Genomic DNA, 15,064 nt, shown 5'->3' with positions numbered 1-15,064 from the left:
TTTGTTGATATTTCTATAGCGAAAAAATTCGATCGTTCCCTTTTTACGTGACATAATGGAAGATGTAGTAGCCAGAAGTAAAAGAGTAACGTGAGTGCATTATTGATCACTTTCCCTGAATAAATTCATTAATTTCTTGCATGTTATATTTAAATAATAATACAAATTTTAAATTATCCAACAATATTAATAACGAAAGCGAAAACCTGTCGTGTTGGCGTTATCAAGGTCGCAATATTTCTAGGATAAAATCAATAATCACCTATATATGAATTCTGAAGAAGTTGGTGGCAGCAGTACTGCGCTCAGAGGGTTTAGTTTACACATCGCGTCACGACGAAAGCTAGTCCTCCCGCCCAGTAGAAAATTTGACTCTCTTTTTCTTTTGATTTCGATTGTTGGTCCGACTGAGAACGATTGCGGTGGTAACTCAATCATCTTTTTTGACAAAAATTCGCTATACTATAAAAACTTGAAACAAAATTGATCCAAAATTGGAATATAAAGTTTGAAAGAACACGAGAATATTATTTTAACACTTGTAAGCTGTATAAATAAAAAAAAATTAATATAAAAAACAAAAATCTAAAGCTAAATCTTATCAACACCAGAAAAAGGAACATTCCAACAGGAGTCAGTGAAACATTGAATTTCCAACGATTTATCAAGCTTATCTTATCGAAAGACGACATACTTTTTTTTCCACCTTGGTTTTTTGCATATCTTTAAACTGCAACCGAATACTTATCCTCAAGCATTTTTCGAGTATACTTGTCCGGATGAGGATGACGCGACGAGTGTAACGCGCCTGACAACGACGTAACATCCGTGAAGAAGAACCGTTTATTTTATAAAAAGTTAGTTTTGTCCTCATTTTCATCAGTTAAAACGTAACCCACGTTTCTTTAGCAAGTACGATTACAACAATAATATTTTTGATTTTTACAAAAACGTATCTATATTTTTCTTTACATTCGATCGGATACAGTGGAATGTTTGACACGAACGATGAACACGTGTTTGACGTCAAAAGAGGAAGATTACGTTGGCTGATGATCGAATGTGAACTTAGATAAGGGCTACTTTTTCTTCTTCTTTTTCTAACAAGGAAAAGAAAGAAAGAGAGTGGGAGAATGGCATCAAATAAGAATAAAGGATCAACAATTTCGGAATGGAGTGTCGCGAGAACTGGGATATCTTTATTGTTAAATAACAAAACGGAGGAAGCTGAGGCATTGTTCACTGGACATCCTCATAGTTTCCACGTTAAAGCGGGTCGTTGTTTCGTCCTTTTTATGGTAAGTGCATTTTTTGATTTATTTTTATATTTACTAGATATTGAAATGTTTAAAAAGACTTGGTACTCAAGAAAGTACGAGATTGATCGTTCTAAGTTTATCGAATTAACGGATATATATATAAAGGCTTTATTATATTAACCCGCGTAACTAAGAGACAAGAAAAGCACGCGGTGGCTTCTCTCTTGTTCATCTATATATGTATGATACCCTATATATACCCAGAGTTCGTTTTTATTTTATTAACATTTAATTAATGCAGATGTAAACTCGACTGTTTTATTTTTGATATTATTTGCCACATCATGATACTATATCAACAAAGAAAAATGATTCTTTTATAACTTTGATTAATAATCAAAATCGCGTGACCAGGAACCAGTAAAAGTAAGCCCCTAAACTGGGTCAAGTAATACCGAATAACTCGATTTTTCTAGCATGCAATTTTAGGTCGCGTTAGACGGCCAGAATGAACTGGTTTTATTTGCAGAATGCATTGATGAGCTTCGAGGATGATAAACTGCAACAAGCCATGCTATTGTTGAGAGACATGGAAAGGGAATGCGCGAACGATATCGGTTGGCTTAAATCTATGAAGAATAGAGTATTTAAGGCAGAGGAAAGCTCTGTGAGTATTCGAAAATAATCAAATAAATGGTTTAATTAATTATCTTTGTGCTAATGAATATAATATGATATCGTTAGAAGGAATACATCGACAAATTGGAGAGGCAGATAGTACTAGCGGATTCGCAAGTTTGCTCAGCAATATTAACACTTCTCCAACAAGAGCTAACCGGTTATGTTCGTGGTGGTTGGATGCTGCGTAAAGCCTGGCGTGTTTACCAGCACACGTATGTGCAAATATCGCAGCTTTATAGGCGTACCTTTGGCAACGTACCATCGGGTATACAAATTATTTTCAATTCGACTAATTTATGAGCCTCGGTATGAGAGAACTCGCATAACGGTACCAGATCGATTTTGACCTATTTGCGAGCTCTTTTAATCATTACGTATTAATCCTTTGAAAAACAGGAAAAGGTTAAAGACGAGCTTGTATTCCCTCCTCCCCCGTTTCCTCTTCAATAAATAATTAATTAATCCTTTTCAATAGGAAATTTTATTTCTCACAGATTTCGAGGCGAACTGTAGCATACCAGGAAAAAATGGTTCTTGTTATTCCCTCCAAAGTCCATACAGTCCAGGTTCATCGGAATGGTCGATTCCATCCTTCAATGGTTCACCTGGCAACTCGACCCCCATCACCTCACCATCAGGTCTGCGAAGCTCCCTATCAATGTTCTTCTCGATCACTGGCATCACGTCCGAACAACAGACACCGTAATTGTTGTTTATTCTTACAAAATTTATCCTTCTTTTTTGTACACTATACTCGACGATCACGTTATTACAATTTTAACTCAACACTATTCCGCTTTTTTACTCTACGATCAATTTTTTCTTTTCATTTCATATTTTTTCTCGAATCACTCTCGGTCTTTTTTCTACTTTTTGTAGAACACATCTTTAGGTTTCGTTTTTTTCTTTTCAATTTTTGTGAATATTTAATATTTTCTTTACCGACAATCACGAATACTATCCCATTTAATCAAGGAATAAGATATTGTAGGAAAAACTGTTTTTTTGTTTTGTTTTCTAAATAACAATAACGATCGAACGAATAATATTTCTCTTTAGTTTTATCGAACCGTCCGAAGTGACCCGATTGATGTCAGCCGTGAGCTTTGGTTATGGGATTTATCAACTTTGCGTGAGCCTCTTACCACCTTCCCTGTTAAAACTAATTCATTTTTTGGGCTTCGAGGGTGATCGACGAGCTGGTCTTACGGCTCTCATGTATGCTCGTGTCAGTGAAGATATGCGTGCACCATTAGCAACGTGAGTAACACATTCAAAAATTATATCAAAAAACATTAACCCGCTATAGATAAAAAATACAAATTTGTAAATAATTTTTCCTACAGATTATCCCTTCTCTGGTATCACACGATAGTCCGACCATTTTTCGCTCTCGATGGTTCCAACGTAAAAGCGGGTGTTAATGCAGCGAAACAATTAATCGAGGAATGTCGCATGGAATTTCAGAATTCTGCCCTTTTTCTCTTCTTCGCAGGCCGAGTGGAACGTCTCGAAGTAATGGATTCTTTTTTAATGACCCTTTTAAAAAACTATCGAAGTTCACCCTTACCTCATCGATAATCATTTCTCATTGAGAATCACTTAACCAGTACACGATTTTATCGAAACCTAATTTTTATTCATTAGCAATGTTTTGATCGACATTCAATGATTAGTATTTGTATTCTGTCATTATAATTATTATACGTTACGCGTATTGCATCAGATTTACGTTGGTATTTATAATTAAACATTGTTCGTTGTCAAAACGTGTCACTGAAGTGATTATTGATGAAATGTTTGTCACTGACAATGAGATCAAATTGAACCGCTATTAATTATTGACGAATAATAATGTTTACGTGTGTTACAGTCGAATGTTAATGCCGCCCTTGAAGCTTACGACAAAGCCGTGGATGCATCGAGTCAAAGAGAAGTGAGATTATTGTGTCTGCATGAGGTTGCTTGGTGTCACCTGATACGTTTGAGTTACGAAGAAGCTTATCGATCTTTGATTCAATTGCAGCAACAGTCTAGATGGTCGAAAAGTTTCTACGCTTATTTGGCGGCAGGTAATTTTTTCAATATTTTACAAATGTCATAGTTAACTTGTGATTATAAATAAATGTTTGACAATTTTTTCTCAGTATGTTGCGGATCAAACGGAAAATTTGAAGAATTGATGACGATGTATCGAAAAATTGTTCAATTGGTCGCCGATACTACGAAGGAAACACAACTCGGCCTTTTTATTTTACGAAGAGCACCGAAATTGGTTGATCAAGATACAGGTCGAGTTTACACAATTTTATACTACAAATTACTTGTCTACGAGTTATTATACCTTTGGAACGCCATGCCATCTTGTTCTATCGAAGCATTACGAGGAATTTTGTTAGATTGTAAGGGCAACCGTTCGGAAGAACCAATGGTTGGTTTGGCTGATTTGATCGAAGGTGCAGCTTACTTGTATCTTGGTGATAGACAAGCGTCTATCAGAAGTTATAGAAGTTGTTTAAAACGTCGCAATCCGAACAAGGATATGTTTGATCAACACGTCAGCGCGTTTGCCCTTTATGAACTCGGTAGTAGCCTTTGCACCAATGACGTGAGTATATTTAATCAAAAATTAACATACTCTATTTAAATATTTAATTAACATTTGAAATATTTTGTTGTTTCAGAATATCGAGGAAGGGAAAAATTTCTTACTAAGGGCCCAAACTCAATATAGAGATTACGATTTTGAAAGTAGATTAAACGTACGTATACATTCGGCCTTAAGAGATTTAAACTGATGACAAAATACGAGGTAAACAATCCATAGAGTATATAAGCATACGAATTTTAGAATTAATTAGATCTGCGTGAATGCGCGCTTCGAATCGATTTTTACTTTACAAAAAAAATTCAAATTTCATTTCATTCAAGCACTCGTTTATGTATATTTTATACATAGATAAAACAAAAGATGAATGAATGTGCTAATATTCGCATGGTTCTAGCGATGATTGTATGCGTTCCACGCGTATGGCTATTATAAATCTCTATATGATATAGGGTGTCTCATTTGAAGGAGAGGTCACCGAAATATTAGCTTTATATTAACACGTTGAATGCTACGTTTATTTTACATGATTGGGTCGTGGCACGAACGTAACACGAATTAATTATTAAATGTTGAATATTAAATTGAAATATTATTTAAAATAATATGAGTTTAAACGTGCAATCGTGTGCAACGCATTTATCTTACCGGAGGACACAACTGGTAACTTCCGATTTTGTAAAATATGTTACCAACAAAAAATATTAAATATCTTATATTTAAAATCAAAGGCAAAAAAAATTGTATCAAATAAGTTGTGAAATATTGTGGTTTACTTTTCCTTTATTTCAAGTGTTTTAATATGACAGATACAATATGCGTACATACGTGTTATATGTATAAATAAAACTATTTTCTTATGTTCTATACTGCATTAATTTCTTTAAACCATTGTAATATAATAATATAATATTGAAAGATCTAAATGCATTGGAATTTACACGAAATATGTGTTTCTAGTAATCTTGGTTTCACCGATCACCGGTGATCACACGAACAAACAAAATTTTGAACACCGGTGATGGTGACTCCAATGGCATATTCAACGTGTTAAATAAAATTAATAATTTACAAAATGTCAGAAAATTATTGAAAATTATATACCGTGGTTATATTTATAAAAATGTTCGATCAAGCGATTGTATCTTATTTTTTTTTACCAATATTTCATATGACGTTTAGCGGAACACCATGACTGCGCTCGATCTCTGACAATATTCAACGAAACGGCTATTTATTATGTAATATTTATTATTATTATTATTATTATTATTATTATTATTATTATTATTATTATTATTATTATTATTGTATTAGTATTATTATGGTATCTATCAGATGAGCGTTCGAAACGCTTATTGCTGTGTCAACGGAGGAAATTGTCAAGCCAATGTCGCGAATCCTTGCCTACGTCCTTCCTGGTATCAAAAATTTATAAAACCGCTTGCTTATTTTATCATAACCTCACTATTAGGTACGTAAACGACTTATTAAACGGCACTTTTTAAAAACTTTTCATAGAATTTCTTTATTTTTTAACTTTTTCGTAAATTAGCTATGTCGGTGTCTCATCTTTGTGATAAATATTCCGCAAGTTCGTCTTTGAAAGTCATCAAATCTGACTTGGGAAACTTACGAAGACATTTAAATACACTTTCGGTAGAACATTAACAATAATCTTGATGACAATTTTAATAACATTTAATTCTAAGTAAAATATTTATTATCTTTTTTGTTTATTTTAATGAGATGGAAGTAAAAAATGTCTTAGAGACTCGCGACAATTTACAAAGCAGGCTTAAAGAAGTTGGAGTCGCTATACCAAAGATATCGGAGGCCATTCTTAAATTAAGAGACGAGGTGTCCGAGGGTAAGAAAGGTGCGCGAAATTACGAGAAAAAATGATTAATAATGTTTATTCCGATTACTTTTTATCTTTCATTGCTACAGGAATCGGCATACATACGCAAAATATGTTAAAAGCTTTTTCACCAGAAAGTGTGAGAAAAATGGTTCAAAGCGAATTACAAACGTACGACGCTGATAAAACAGGAATGACGGATTATGCTCTGGAAACTTTAGGTTCTTCAAAATTATTTAACTTTCAAACGAAACAAAAAACTCTATTTTTAAGTTAATAATTTTATTGATAAATTCTATAATTTTTTATATTAATAGGTGGTTCTATACTTTCCATAAGAGATACCAAAACCTATACGGTGGGTTCTCCAGTTTTGACACTTTTTGGTATTCCCATTTGTACTCCACATAATACCCCAAGAGCTGTGATACAGGTTGCTGCAATTATTTCTTTTCTTAAGTATACTTTACACGATCAATAATAATGACTCTAAATTATCAATGACATTCCTTTCGATTATTCACTTATTTAATATCAAAAATATTATCATTAATATTGGTCTTATAAAAGTACGCTTTATATTTTCATTTTATTAGATTTAATCAAATAAATAGAACATTTAAACTCTATTAAAATTTCAATTGAAGAATGAAAATGTACATAAAAAGATTTATCTTACAATTAGCTAACAATCTTCGGCATTACTAATTGTTGTTCTTCCGGCAATTTTTTCTTTGTATCATAGCAAACAACCAAGTCACTTAAAACAGTAAAAATATGAATGAAATGTTTTGAATGTATATATTATATGAATGTTTTTCTGTGTGTGTTCATTACGTTGTGTATACACTCTTACCTTGTGACGGCTTCTTGATTTCGTATGCACCAGATAGGTGTCCTTCCAGGAGAATGTTGGGCTTTCAAGGGTTCCAGTGGGACCGTTGTTATACAACTACTAGGACCAGTGTACATATCCGGTGTTAGCCTCGAGCACATTTCTCCTTCTATATCACCAACCGGCGAGACAACTACTGCTCCTAAAGAATTTTCTGTTTGGGTAAAACGTATCTTTCGTTTTTTAACTATTTTCGATTTTAACGATTCTCTATTTTTATTTTAGGGCTTGGAATGCTTAGAAGATACGAATAGTTTCTTATTTGGCGAATTTACCTATGACAATACCGGTCATTCCATACAGTATTTTGAAGTCCAAGTAAATTGATTTTTAACATCTCTTTATCCAACGATATAAATCATAATTTTTATATTTTATTTTTAAATTTGGAAAAGGGGGAAAAATATTTAAAAATATGTTTTGATTAAAATAGTTTGACGTAAACTAGGTGTCATTAGTAACGACAACATATTCAATTAGACGTCATTTGTAAATAAGATGACGGATATGATTGAGTATGATAAACAATGGTCATTTCTTTTTAGAATAAAGCAAAGAAAGCATACGAGATCGTAGAAGTGAAGATACATTCGAATAATGGCAATCGCGACTACACCTGCGTTTATAGGATACGAGTTCACGGTACTCTTAGGCAATAAATTAAGTTAATCTATTATATATTTTTAATTTATACTTAAATATTATATATATATACGTATACGAATATAGAAATTGAATTTTGATAATAAGATAAGATAATATAAAATAAAGACAAACAAACAAACAAAAGACACACGATGAGAATTTTGATTCAACGTAATCGTCGTTTTTAATTTATTACATTTGTACATATTTTAGTATCCTTCTACGCAATTAACGCACCCTCTCGATACCACGATTTTTATTTTTCACTCACACAGACACGTACATATTTATTCATTTGCTCTCATAAACATTCTCTCTCTCTCTCTCTTTTCTTCTAACTTTTTTGAATTTCAAACCAAGGCCAAAGAACCATGCTAGATCATTATTATAATCATCATCATCATTATTATCATCGTCTTCTTTCACGACTAACGCTCACAGATATACGCATACACGCGTGCACAGAACATTCACAAACATTTGTAACTTTGATATAAGCATTTATGTATGTATGGAAATAAGTTAAATACACGAACTTATACGAACTTATTCGCATACATAGATAAACGCGTATATTATTATTGAATCAATCAGGCAAACAAGAAAGGACGCTTCTTTATTGGCAGCCCTACAGGACTACACGTAATATATTTTTTTTTTTTTACTTCTTCTTCTTTTTTTTGTGAATTTTTTCTTTTTTTATTTCATTTTTATTTTAACCTGTACTGTAATTAAAATAGCACGACATATTTTACCGGCCTACGGTGACGGCCTGTGACTTTTTCTTTATTTTTCTCCATCTTCATCTTCATCTTCATCTTGATCTTCATCTTCATCTTGATCTTCTTCTTCATGTTTATCTTCTTTTTCTACTTCTTTTGTTTTTCATATATATATATAGTTTTTTTTTACATTTTTTTTCATTTAATTTATTATTTGTTTAATCATTTTTTGTAATTTGTTGTTATTTGTTGTTGTTGTTTTTGTTGTTGTTGTTGTTGCTTAGACACTTTTAATAGTTCGACGATTACGCACTGCCTTCTCTACGGGCGAAGAACAGACTCGAGAGGCACGCGGCGAAGAAGATTTTTTTTAAACATCGTTACGTTTCTCTTTTTTATTTTTTTTTTTTGCATAATTTTTGTCTATGTTTCTTTTTTCTTTACTTTTTTTTTTGGTTGCATTTCATTCTTTCTATCATTCCCTTTTAATTTTGTTTTCTTTCCTACCGTAACCATTTTTTTTGTTGACGATAAAACATTTACAATTAAAACTCCCCTACCCCCCGATGGTTTTCCCGTTCGTCGTATTGAATGTTATCGGTTTCTTATCTCGTTTATGAATCCACAGTGCGACTAGAATAACTATAATTCGGAGGTCAGTCGCCTAATTAAATGCTATCGAGCTATCGAGACTCGGTCGTGGTGCCAGAGAAACGATAATGACGCCAACGGTGGTACGAACATAATATTATTATCTTATTTAATTATTTTATTTTATTTTACTTTATATTTTACTTTATTTTATTTTCATCTTCATTCTCTTTAAATTTTTTTATTTTTGTTTATTTGTTTTTTTTTTAATTTGCATTAATTATTCTTTGTACGTTCTCGTGAAAACGTGAAAAACACCGAGAACGCCTAAGCTAATCCCACGAGAAATGTTCGATTGTCTTTGTCGAGTATTGCGAGAAGGAAAAAAGGTGGGATTTTATCGAGTTTAACGTGAATTAGGGACACGAAAATATTTCTTTTAAAAATGAATTTTCTTTAGAAGAAAAAAAGGAAAAAAATGAAGACAAAATATTAACACAATGATCATTCAAGAAAAAGAAAAGAGACCTTCGACATTCGAGATTATTAACTTTAATGACAAGTTTGAAAATGTTATATTATCGATCAGAATTGTTGAATATTTTTTAAAATATGAATGAATTTTAATAATTGACCATGACCTAAATATTATTTTTTAATGTTATTCTAAAGATATAGAAGTATGAGTTTATGTTGATTTAAATCGCGATCATCGAAGGACACCCAAACTCGATTATTTCCCACTATTGTACAAAACGTGTGTGATTAGAAAATTTTCTAAACAAAATATTTAAAAAATTAAATAATAATAATAATAATAATAGAATAGAACGCATCATGCGTTCGTACCATCGTCTGCATTTCGAAATACACGAGTATATAAGTATCTAAATACATACTCTGTTCAAATCGTCTAATGAACATCGATAAACACGAGAGTCTTAAATTTAAACCCCTTATCCCCCCCATTAAAATGTCTCAGAAAAGCACCCCTTCAAGATTTAATAATAGACATTTTCTTTTTATCTTCTTCTTCTTCTTTCACTATTTTTCTTTTCTTTTTTATTTAGTTTATTTATTTGTTTGTCACTTTTTTCTCATTTTAGAAATTGATACCGAGTGCAAGGGGAGAACCTCGGTTTCGGTTTTAGAGTGAGTGTACTTGATTCCATTTTATTTTCACTATTTTTTTCATTTCTTCTTTTTTTAATGATATTTCTATCTCGTTCCCTTTTTCTTCTTCTTCTTCTTTTTTTTCTTCTCTTCCTCCTCCTCTTTTCTAATCTAATTTGGTAACCGGCCGTATATGTTCTACTCTTGAAAAATGTTTACAAATTGTACACAATGCATGATTTAGAAATATACACTAAAAAGAAATTTTTTATTACAAGAAAAATGATTACACAATTTTGATACACTATTCTAACGTTCATATAACCCTTTAATCATTTTTTTTGAATAGAGGTTAGAACTAGTACGGCCAGTAAACACCTGATTCTCGATCTCTCTCTCGATTTTTTTCTCTTCTTTCTATCTCATCTATAATTTGTCATTTTGTACATAGAAAATACGCGCTAATTGACTTCGTCATCGTGGCTATAGCATACCGTTTGAAAAAACGACTGAAGCGTAGCCCATCAGACATTTTGAACAGGGTAAAACATATTTTTTTTTTTGGAATATATTATTTCAATAACCGACAAATCACACGCATACTAAGCACACAACTTTTTTTCTTGCTGTCTAAAAAACTTAAGTAAGTAAGTAAATATACATACATACATACATACATACATACATACATACATACATACATACATACATACATACATACATACATACATATGTATATTTGACTTACATAGTCACATAGTTACTTTTCCACAAGCGATTACATCGTACGGCACTTTCAAATTTTGACTACTTTTCTCTTTTCATTATTACTTTCTTGTTTTTTTTTAATTTTTATTTTTTAGCTATATGTTTGCATTACGTGTTCATGTGTGTATGTGTATACATATATTAGGGTGGGTCAAAAAAATCAATTAGTTTTTTTTTACAAGTAACACAGAAAAATGGGTTGCTAGACACCTTAAAAAAATTCTCACCAAATATGAGCTCTTAATTGTAATAAGAAGATCCTCCGCATCGCAGTTTTTTTATTTTTTTTCTCAGTCCAATAGAATAAAATTCATACCTCATCATTAATTGATTGTATAGAAAAATGTTCTAGAAGAATTTTATAGGAAATTTAATGCTCTACAAAAAAGGTATCTTATATTTCTTCCGTAAACCTCACCATTTGAATGATATTGAAGATTTAAGTTTGGTTATTTTAAGACAAATTTCATTTTTGTTTATGAATTTTATAACTCGACAATAAATGACTATTAAAAAATGCGCAATACAAATTTTTGTAGGAAATTAACTGCTCTATAAAAATGGTATATTATGTTTTGGCGTAATATATATATATATATATTTTAGCAACAAATCAACCCCTCCTGATCGAATTCTATTGTAAAATTGGCATCGCAAGTGATTTGTCTCAAAAAACCATTTTTTTTTTCATTAACAAAATTAATATTATTTATATAAAAAAGAAATGAAATAAAAAAACAATAGTTAAATTTATCATAAAAATTCGAAAGATTAATGAACAATTAATGAATAAATTTGATCGTAAACAGTACGTTCGATTTAAATTTGTTGAAAAATCAATTGTGCAATACTAATCTTTGTTTTGTAATACGCGAGTATATGTATGATTGTTATAATTATTGTATCTATAAGAGTACCATCATTTAATCACCATAGTACGAAAGTTATGTTCAAAGTTTTTAGTCAAAATGCATAGAAATTTATTACTTTAGTTTTCTTTTCTCCTTACTTCATTTTGTTAATTTATTTATATCATTGATTTTTACTCCGACAATAGTTTAAATAATATCGCACGTGATAGTATCAAAATAAATCGCACCAAACGTTAAGAGTATAGAATATTTCGTAAAATGTATGTATGTACAATTGAGAGAAGATATCTATTATTATTATTTATTTTTTTGTTAAATTTCTTTTCATATTGTTCTACCTCGAAACACCGGATTTTTCATCCGCCATTTTGTTCAAGTCTTTTTCATAATATCGAGAAAAACAAATTCTGTGTTCTACTCTCTTTCCTCACCGCCATTCCTTTCTATGATTTTCTTCTTATCCGACGTATGCGTTTATTCTGTTTTTTTATTCTTTTTGTTTTCATTTTCACTTTAATATTATTTCTTACATTTTTTCCTATTTTGTCTATGTGATGTCCCTATTATAAAGTTTTACCCGTTCGTTTGCCGATGTTTGCTGCTAGTCGTTATAGGAAATACACTACGATTTAAAGTATATCACAGATGTCAACGAGAAGAATGTTCTAGGATAGAAAAAGAGATAAACGAAGAGAACTAAACGAAGAGGATCGAACGATTTCACTCGTGATTCGCCACAGGAGGGATAGACGCTAGTTTATTTATCTAAAGTACGTATGAATGAATATATTTAATATGCGTGTATGTATGTACATATATATAATATATATTCGAATGAAACTTTTCCTTTTTTTTCCATTTTTTTTTCTTATATCATTTTTTTTCTTTTTAAATATCTAAATGCATTTGACTAGATCGAACGTGTTATCGCTGAGAGTGAAAAGCCAACGAAGAAGTTCTTTTCATTTTTTTTGTTCCTAAACGAAGAATGATTATTAAAACTCGTCCCCCATTTTTCGAAATAACATTTATTGCGATCGTCATATTTTTTTTCTTGGTTTTATATTTTTTGTTTCTTTTTTTTTTCTCTGTCAATTTGCAACTCACGTTCAACAATAATAATAATTGTTTCTAATCATTTTCATTCTACGACTCCTGATGGCGATAAACGCGAGTAAAAAGGAAAGGCGAGGAAGTGTGGTCCGATAAATTGTTAATTTTTGTCCGCAGTAGACTCGATTTTTAAATCTACCTAAGAGATTTCTACAAATTCACTAAATTATTTATTATTTTCAATTATTTTTTCTTCATTTTTTTTCTTCTATTTTCTTCTATTTTTCTTCTACTTCTTCTTTTTCTTCATCTTAAGAATCATCTTTTTCTTCTTTTTTTTTATTTTTCTTGACCTACCAATTCCTACGAATATGACTTCCATGACGCTTCATTAGCGGGAACCGAGTTTCGATACCGCTGGCAATAAGAGATTGTCATAAGTTTTCAGTGCGTTATACGTGTTGTGTATGTCACCCCTCATCCTTTTTTTTTTACTGTGTAAGTTTTTTTCTGCGTGTGGAAATTTTGTTTAAACGAGATATCATAGTACTTAGGAAAAGAAAGTTAGAGTTGCCGATTTCAATTCGACCTGATCAATCAACTTTTCGTTCGATTCCTTTGAATGTTTCATTCTAACGTGTGTTTGTGTGTGTAAGAGAGAGATAATAGATAAAACATGTCCAAAAATTTTCAAAGGGGAAAGTAAATTATCTCATACGTAAAAAAGTATTAAACGATGATAATGATGGCTCACGATTTTTACAATAAAAGAATAATTTTGTTAAATATAATAAAACTACGAGACAAGGAATCGAATATAAAAGATTAAGAGAGAAAATAATTGATCGAAAAGTTGATCGAACAGTCCCAAAAATACAGCGACTACTAACCACCTCACCCTTTTAGTATTATTCTTAGCCTCGGATAATAATACGAGTTCGATAACTCAAATCGAGATTATTACGAGATTGAGATGAAAATATAACATCTTTTTTCTCTTTCTTCTAATATATTATTCTCTACTGGTCACCACACTTGAACGATGAATATTTATTTTTTTTTCTAAAACTCATTTAAATAAGAGATTCGATAATCCCTCTTATTTTATTTCGTACCCATATTGTCCCCCTTTATTCCCCACCCCCGCCCTCTTCTATATTCTTTTGTTTTTCTTTGGCATGTTAAAACGGCGGCAAAGTGACTAGAATATAACGACTATATTGTCATGCACTACAGTCTTTCTTATAGAGCCCATCATTATAGACGCCGTCGATTATACTAAATACTTCATCCTAGTCGTGAATAAAATCACGGCAGCAATGTTAGTTATTAAGAGGGATCGGAAGGTCCAGCCAATGGTGGTGTATCATTTTTTATATTTTCAACGTTATCATTTTCTACTTGTTCATCGACCGGCACTGAAATCGACATAGTGATATCAGGTGTCTCGTCGTCATCATCGTCATTGTCATCATCATCCTCAGCAAAAGTTCTTCCAAAATGTCCGCTGCTGCTGATTGAATCGGTGTCATCGACATATATTCTAACGTCCGTACTCATAGCAGGACAAGTAGTACACTCGACCACCTGTACGAGGCCGCTAATACTACGACTAACATCACTACCACTCATAGTACCACTCTCGTTGATACTTCCGCTTGTTGTACCACTTTCGCTGACATTTTCAAACGCCGAACTTTCGTCCGGCAACTCGTCCAGTAATTCCTCGGCCGCATAAATGTGAGCAAAACTTTCGACCCTAACGATTTGTGCACACTGGTCACTCGTACCGGTAGTTGACGTACCGGATGAAGTTGCACTTTTAAGCCTGGACGGCCTTCTTTCGTTAATCACCGATTGCACGTCGAGATCCTCTTCTTCCGTTTGACTCACCCGTTGTTGTTGTTGCTTTTCTTTATTATCCTTCGACAATCTTCCATTATTTTCACCATTGTTAGTTCCTAAAATACGAGAAATATAGACAAAATTAAGAAGT

At 31.9% G+C, this 15,064-nt stretch overlaps 4 protein-coding genes across 8 annotated transcripts in view; 2 read left to right on the top strand and 2 right to left on the bottom strand.

The window, feature by feature from the left end:
- Positions 1-384, bottom strand: part of stet (stem cell tumor) — a 341,302-nt gene extending 340,918 nt beyond the window's left edge. The window contains exon 1 of the mRNA XM_089171157.1: positions 263-384. The gene's annotated coding sequence lies outside the window, so the exon portion shown is untranslated. The remainder of the gene's footprint in view (positions 1-262) is intronic.
- On the top strand, positions 337-9,191 carry LOC107073264 (tetratricopeptide repeat protein 39C). Of its 2 annotated transcripts, XM_089171153.1 has the most exons (12): positions 337-1,298; positions 1,789-1,926; positions 2,004-2,205; positions 2,435-2,642; positions 3,000-3,200; positions 3,287-3,455; positions 3,814-4,012; positions 4,088-4,548; positions 4,625-4,702; positions 7,299-7,466; positions 7,530-7,622; positions 7,850-9,191. In XM_089171153.1, exons 1-12 carry the CDS (start codon positions 1,134-1,136, stop codon positions 7,961-7,963), a joined length of 2,196 nt encoding a protein of 731 aa, XP_089027279.1. In that variant the 5' UTR covers positions 337-1,133; the 3' UTR covers positions 7,964-9,191. The 2 variants fall into 2 exon arrangements, with proteins under 2 accessions (XP_089027279.1, XP_015189317.2); XM_015333831.2 differs by lacking the exons at positions 7,299-7,466; positions 7,530-7,622; positions 7,850-9,191 and having other exon boundaries at positions 342-857; positions 989-1,298; positions 4,625-5,413.
- LOC149033019 (SUN domain-containing protein 1-like) lies at positions 5,960-7,293 on the top strand. Its single transcript, XM_089171165.1, has 4 exons — positions 5,960-6,207; positions 6,298-6,427; positions 6,499-6,630; positions 6,727-7,293. Exons 1-4 carry the CDS (start codon positions 6,106-6,108, stop codon positions 6,888-6,890), a joined length of 528 nt encoding a protein of 175 aa, XP_089027291.1. The 5' UTR covers positions 5,960-6,105; the 3' UTR covers positions 6,891-7,293.
- Ca-alpha1T (Ca[2+]-channel protein alpha[[1]] subunit T) overlaps positions 8,761-15,064 on the bottom strand; it is a 73,132-nt gene continuing 66,828 nt past the window's right edge. For all 4 annotated transcript variants that reach the window (XM_089171145.1, XM_089171148.1, XM_089171147.1 and 1 more), the window contains one exon: positions 8,761-15,029. In XM_089171145.1, the coding sequence (XP_089027271.1) occupies positions 14,398-15,029 (632 nt within the window). In that variant the 3' untranslated portion in view covers positions 8,761-14,397. The remainder of the gene's footprint in view (positions 15,030-15,064) is intronic.

Source organism: Polistes dominula, unplaced genomic scaffold (genome assembly GCF_049000335.1).
Source record: "Polistes dominula isolate Pdom_NZ unplaced genomic scaffold, Pdom_raw_medaka contig_31, whole genome shotgun sequence".
Classification (NCBI taxonomy): Eukaryota; Metazoa; Arthropoda; class Insecta; order Hymenoptera; family Vespidae; genus Polistes; species Polistes dominula.
The sequence above is the reverse complement of the archived record's forward strand: the minus strand, read 5'-3'. Positions and strand labels throughout refer to the sequence as shown.

Coding starts and splice junctions, on each gene's coding strand:
- LOC149033019 (XM_089171165.1), top strand. CDS start 6,106: ATGTCGGTGTCTCATCTTTGTGATAAATATTCCGCAAGTTCGTCTTTG. Junction 6,208..6,297: donor GACATTTAAATACACTTTCG/GTAGAACATTAA, acceptor TATTTTAATGAG/ATGGAAGTAAAAAATGTCTT. Junction 6,428..6,498: donor GGTGTCCGAGGGTAAGAAAG/GTGCGCGAAATT, acceptor TCATTGCTACAG/GAATCGGCATACATACGCAA.
- LOC107073264 (XM_089171153.1), top strand. CDS start 1,134: ATGGCATCAAATAAGAATAAAGGATCAACAATTTCGGAATGGAGTGTC. Junction 1,299..1,788: donor GTTGTTTCGTCCTTTTTATG/GTAAGTGCATTT, acceptor TTTTATTTGCAG/AATGCATTGATGAGCTTCGA. Junction 7,623..7,849: donor TACAGTATTTTGAAGTCCAA/GTAAATTGATTT, acceptor ATTTCTTTTTAG/AATAAAGCAAAGAAAGCATA.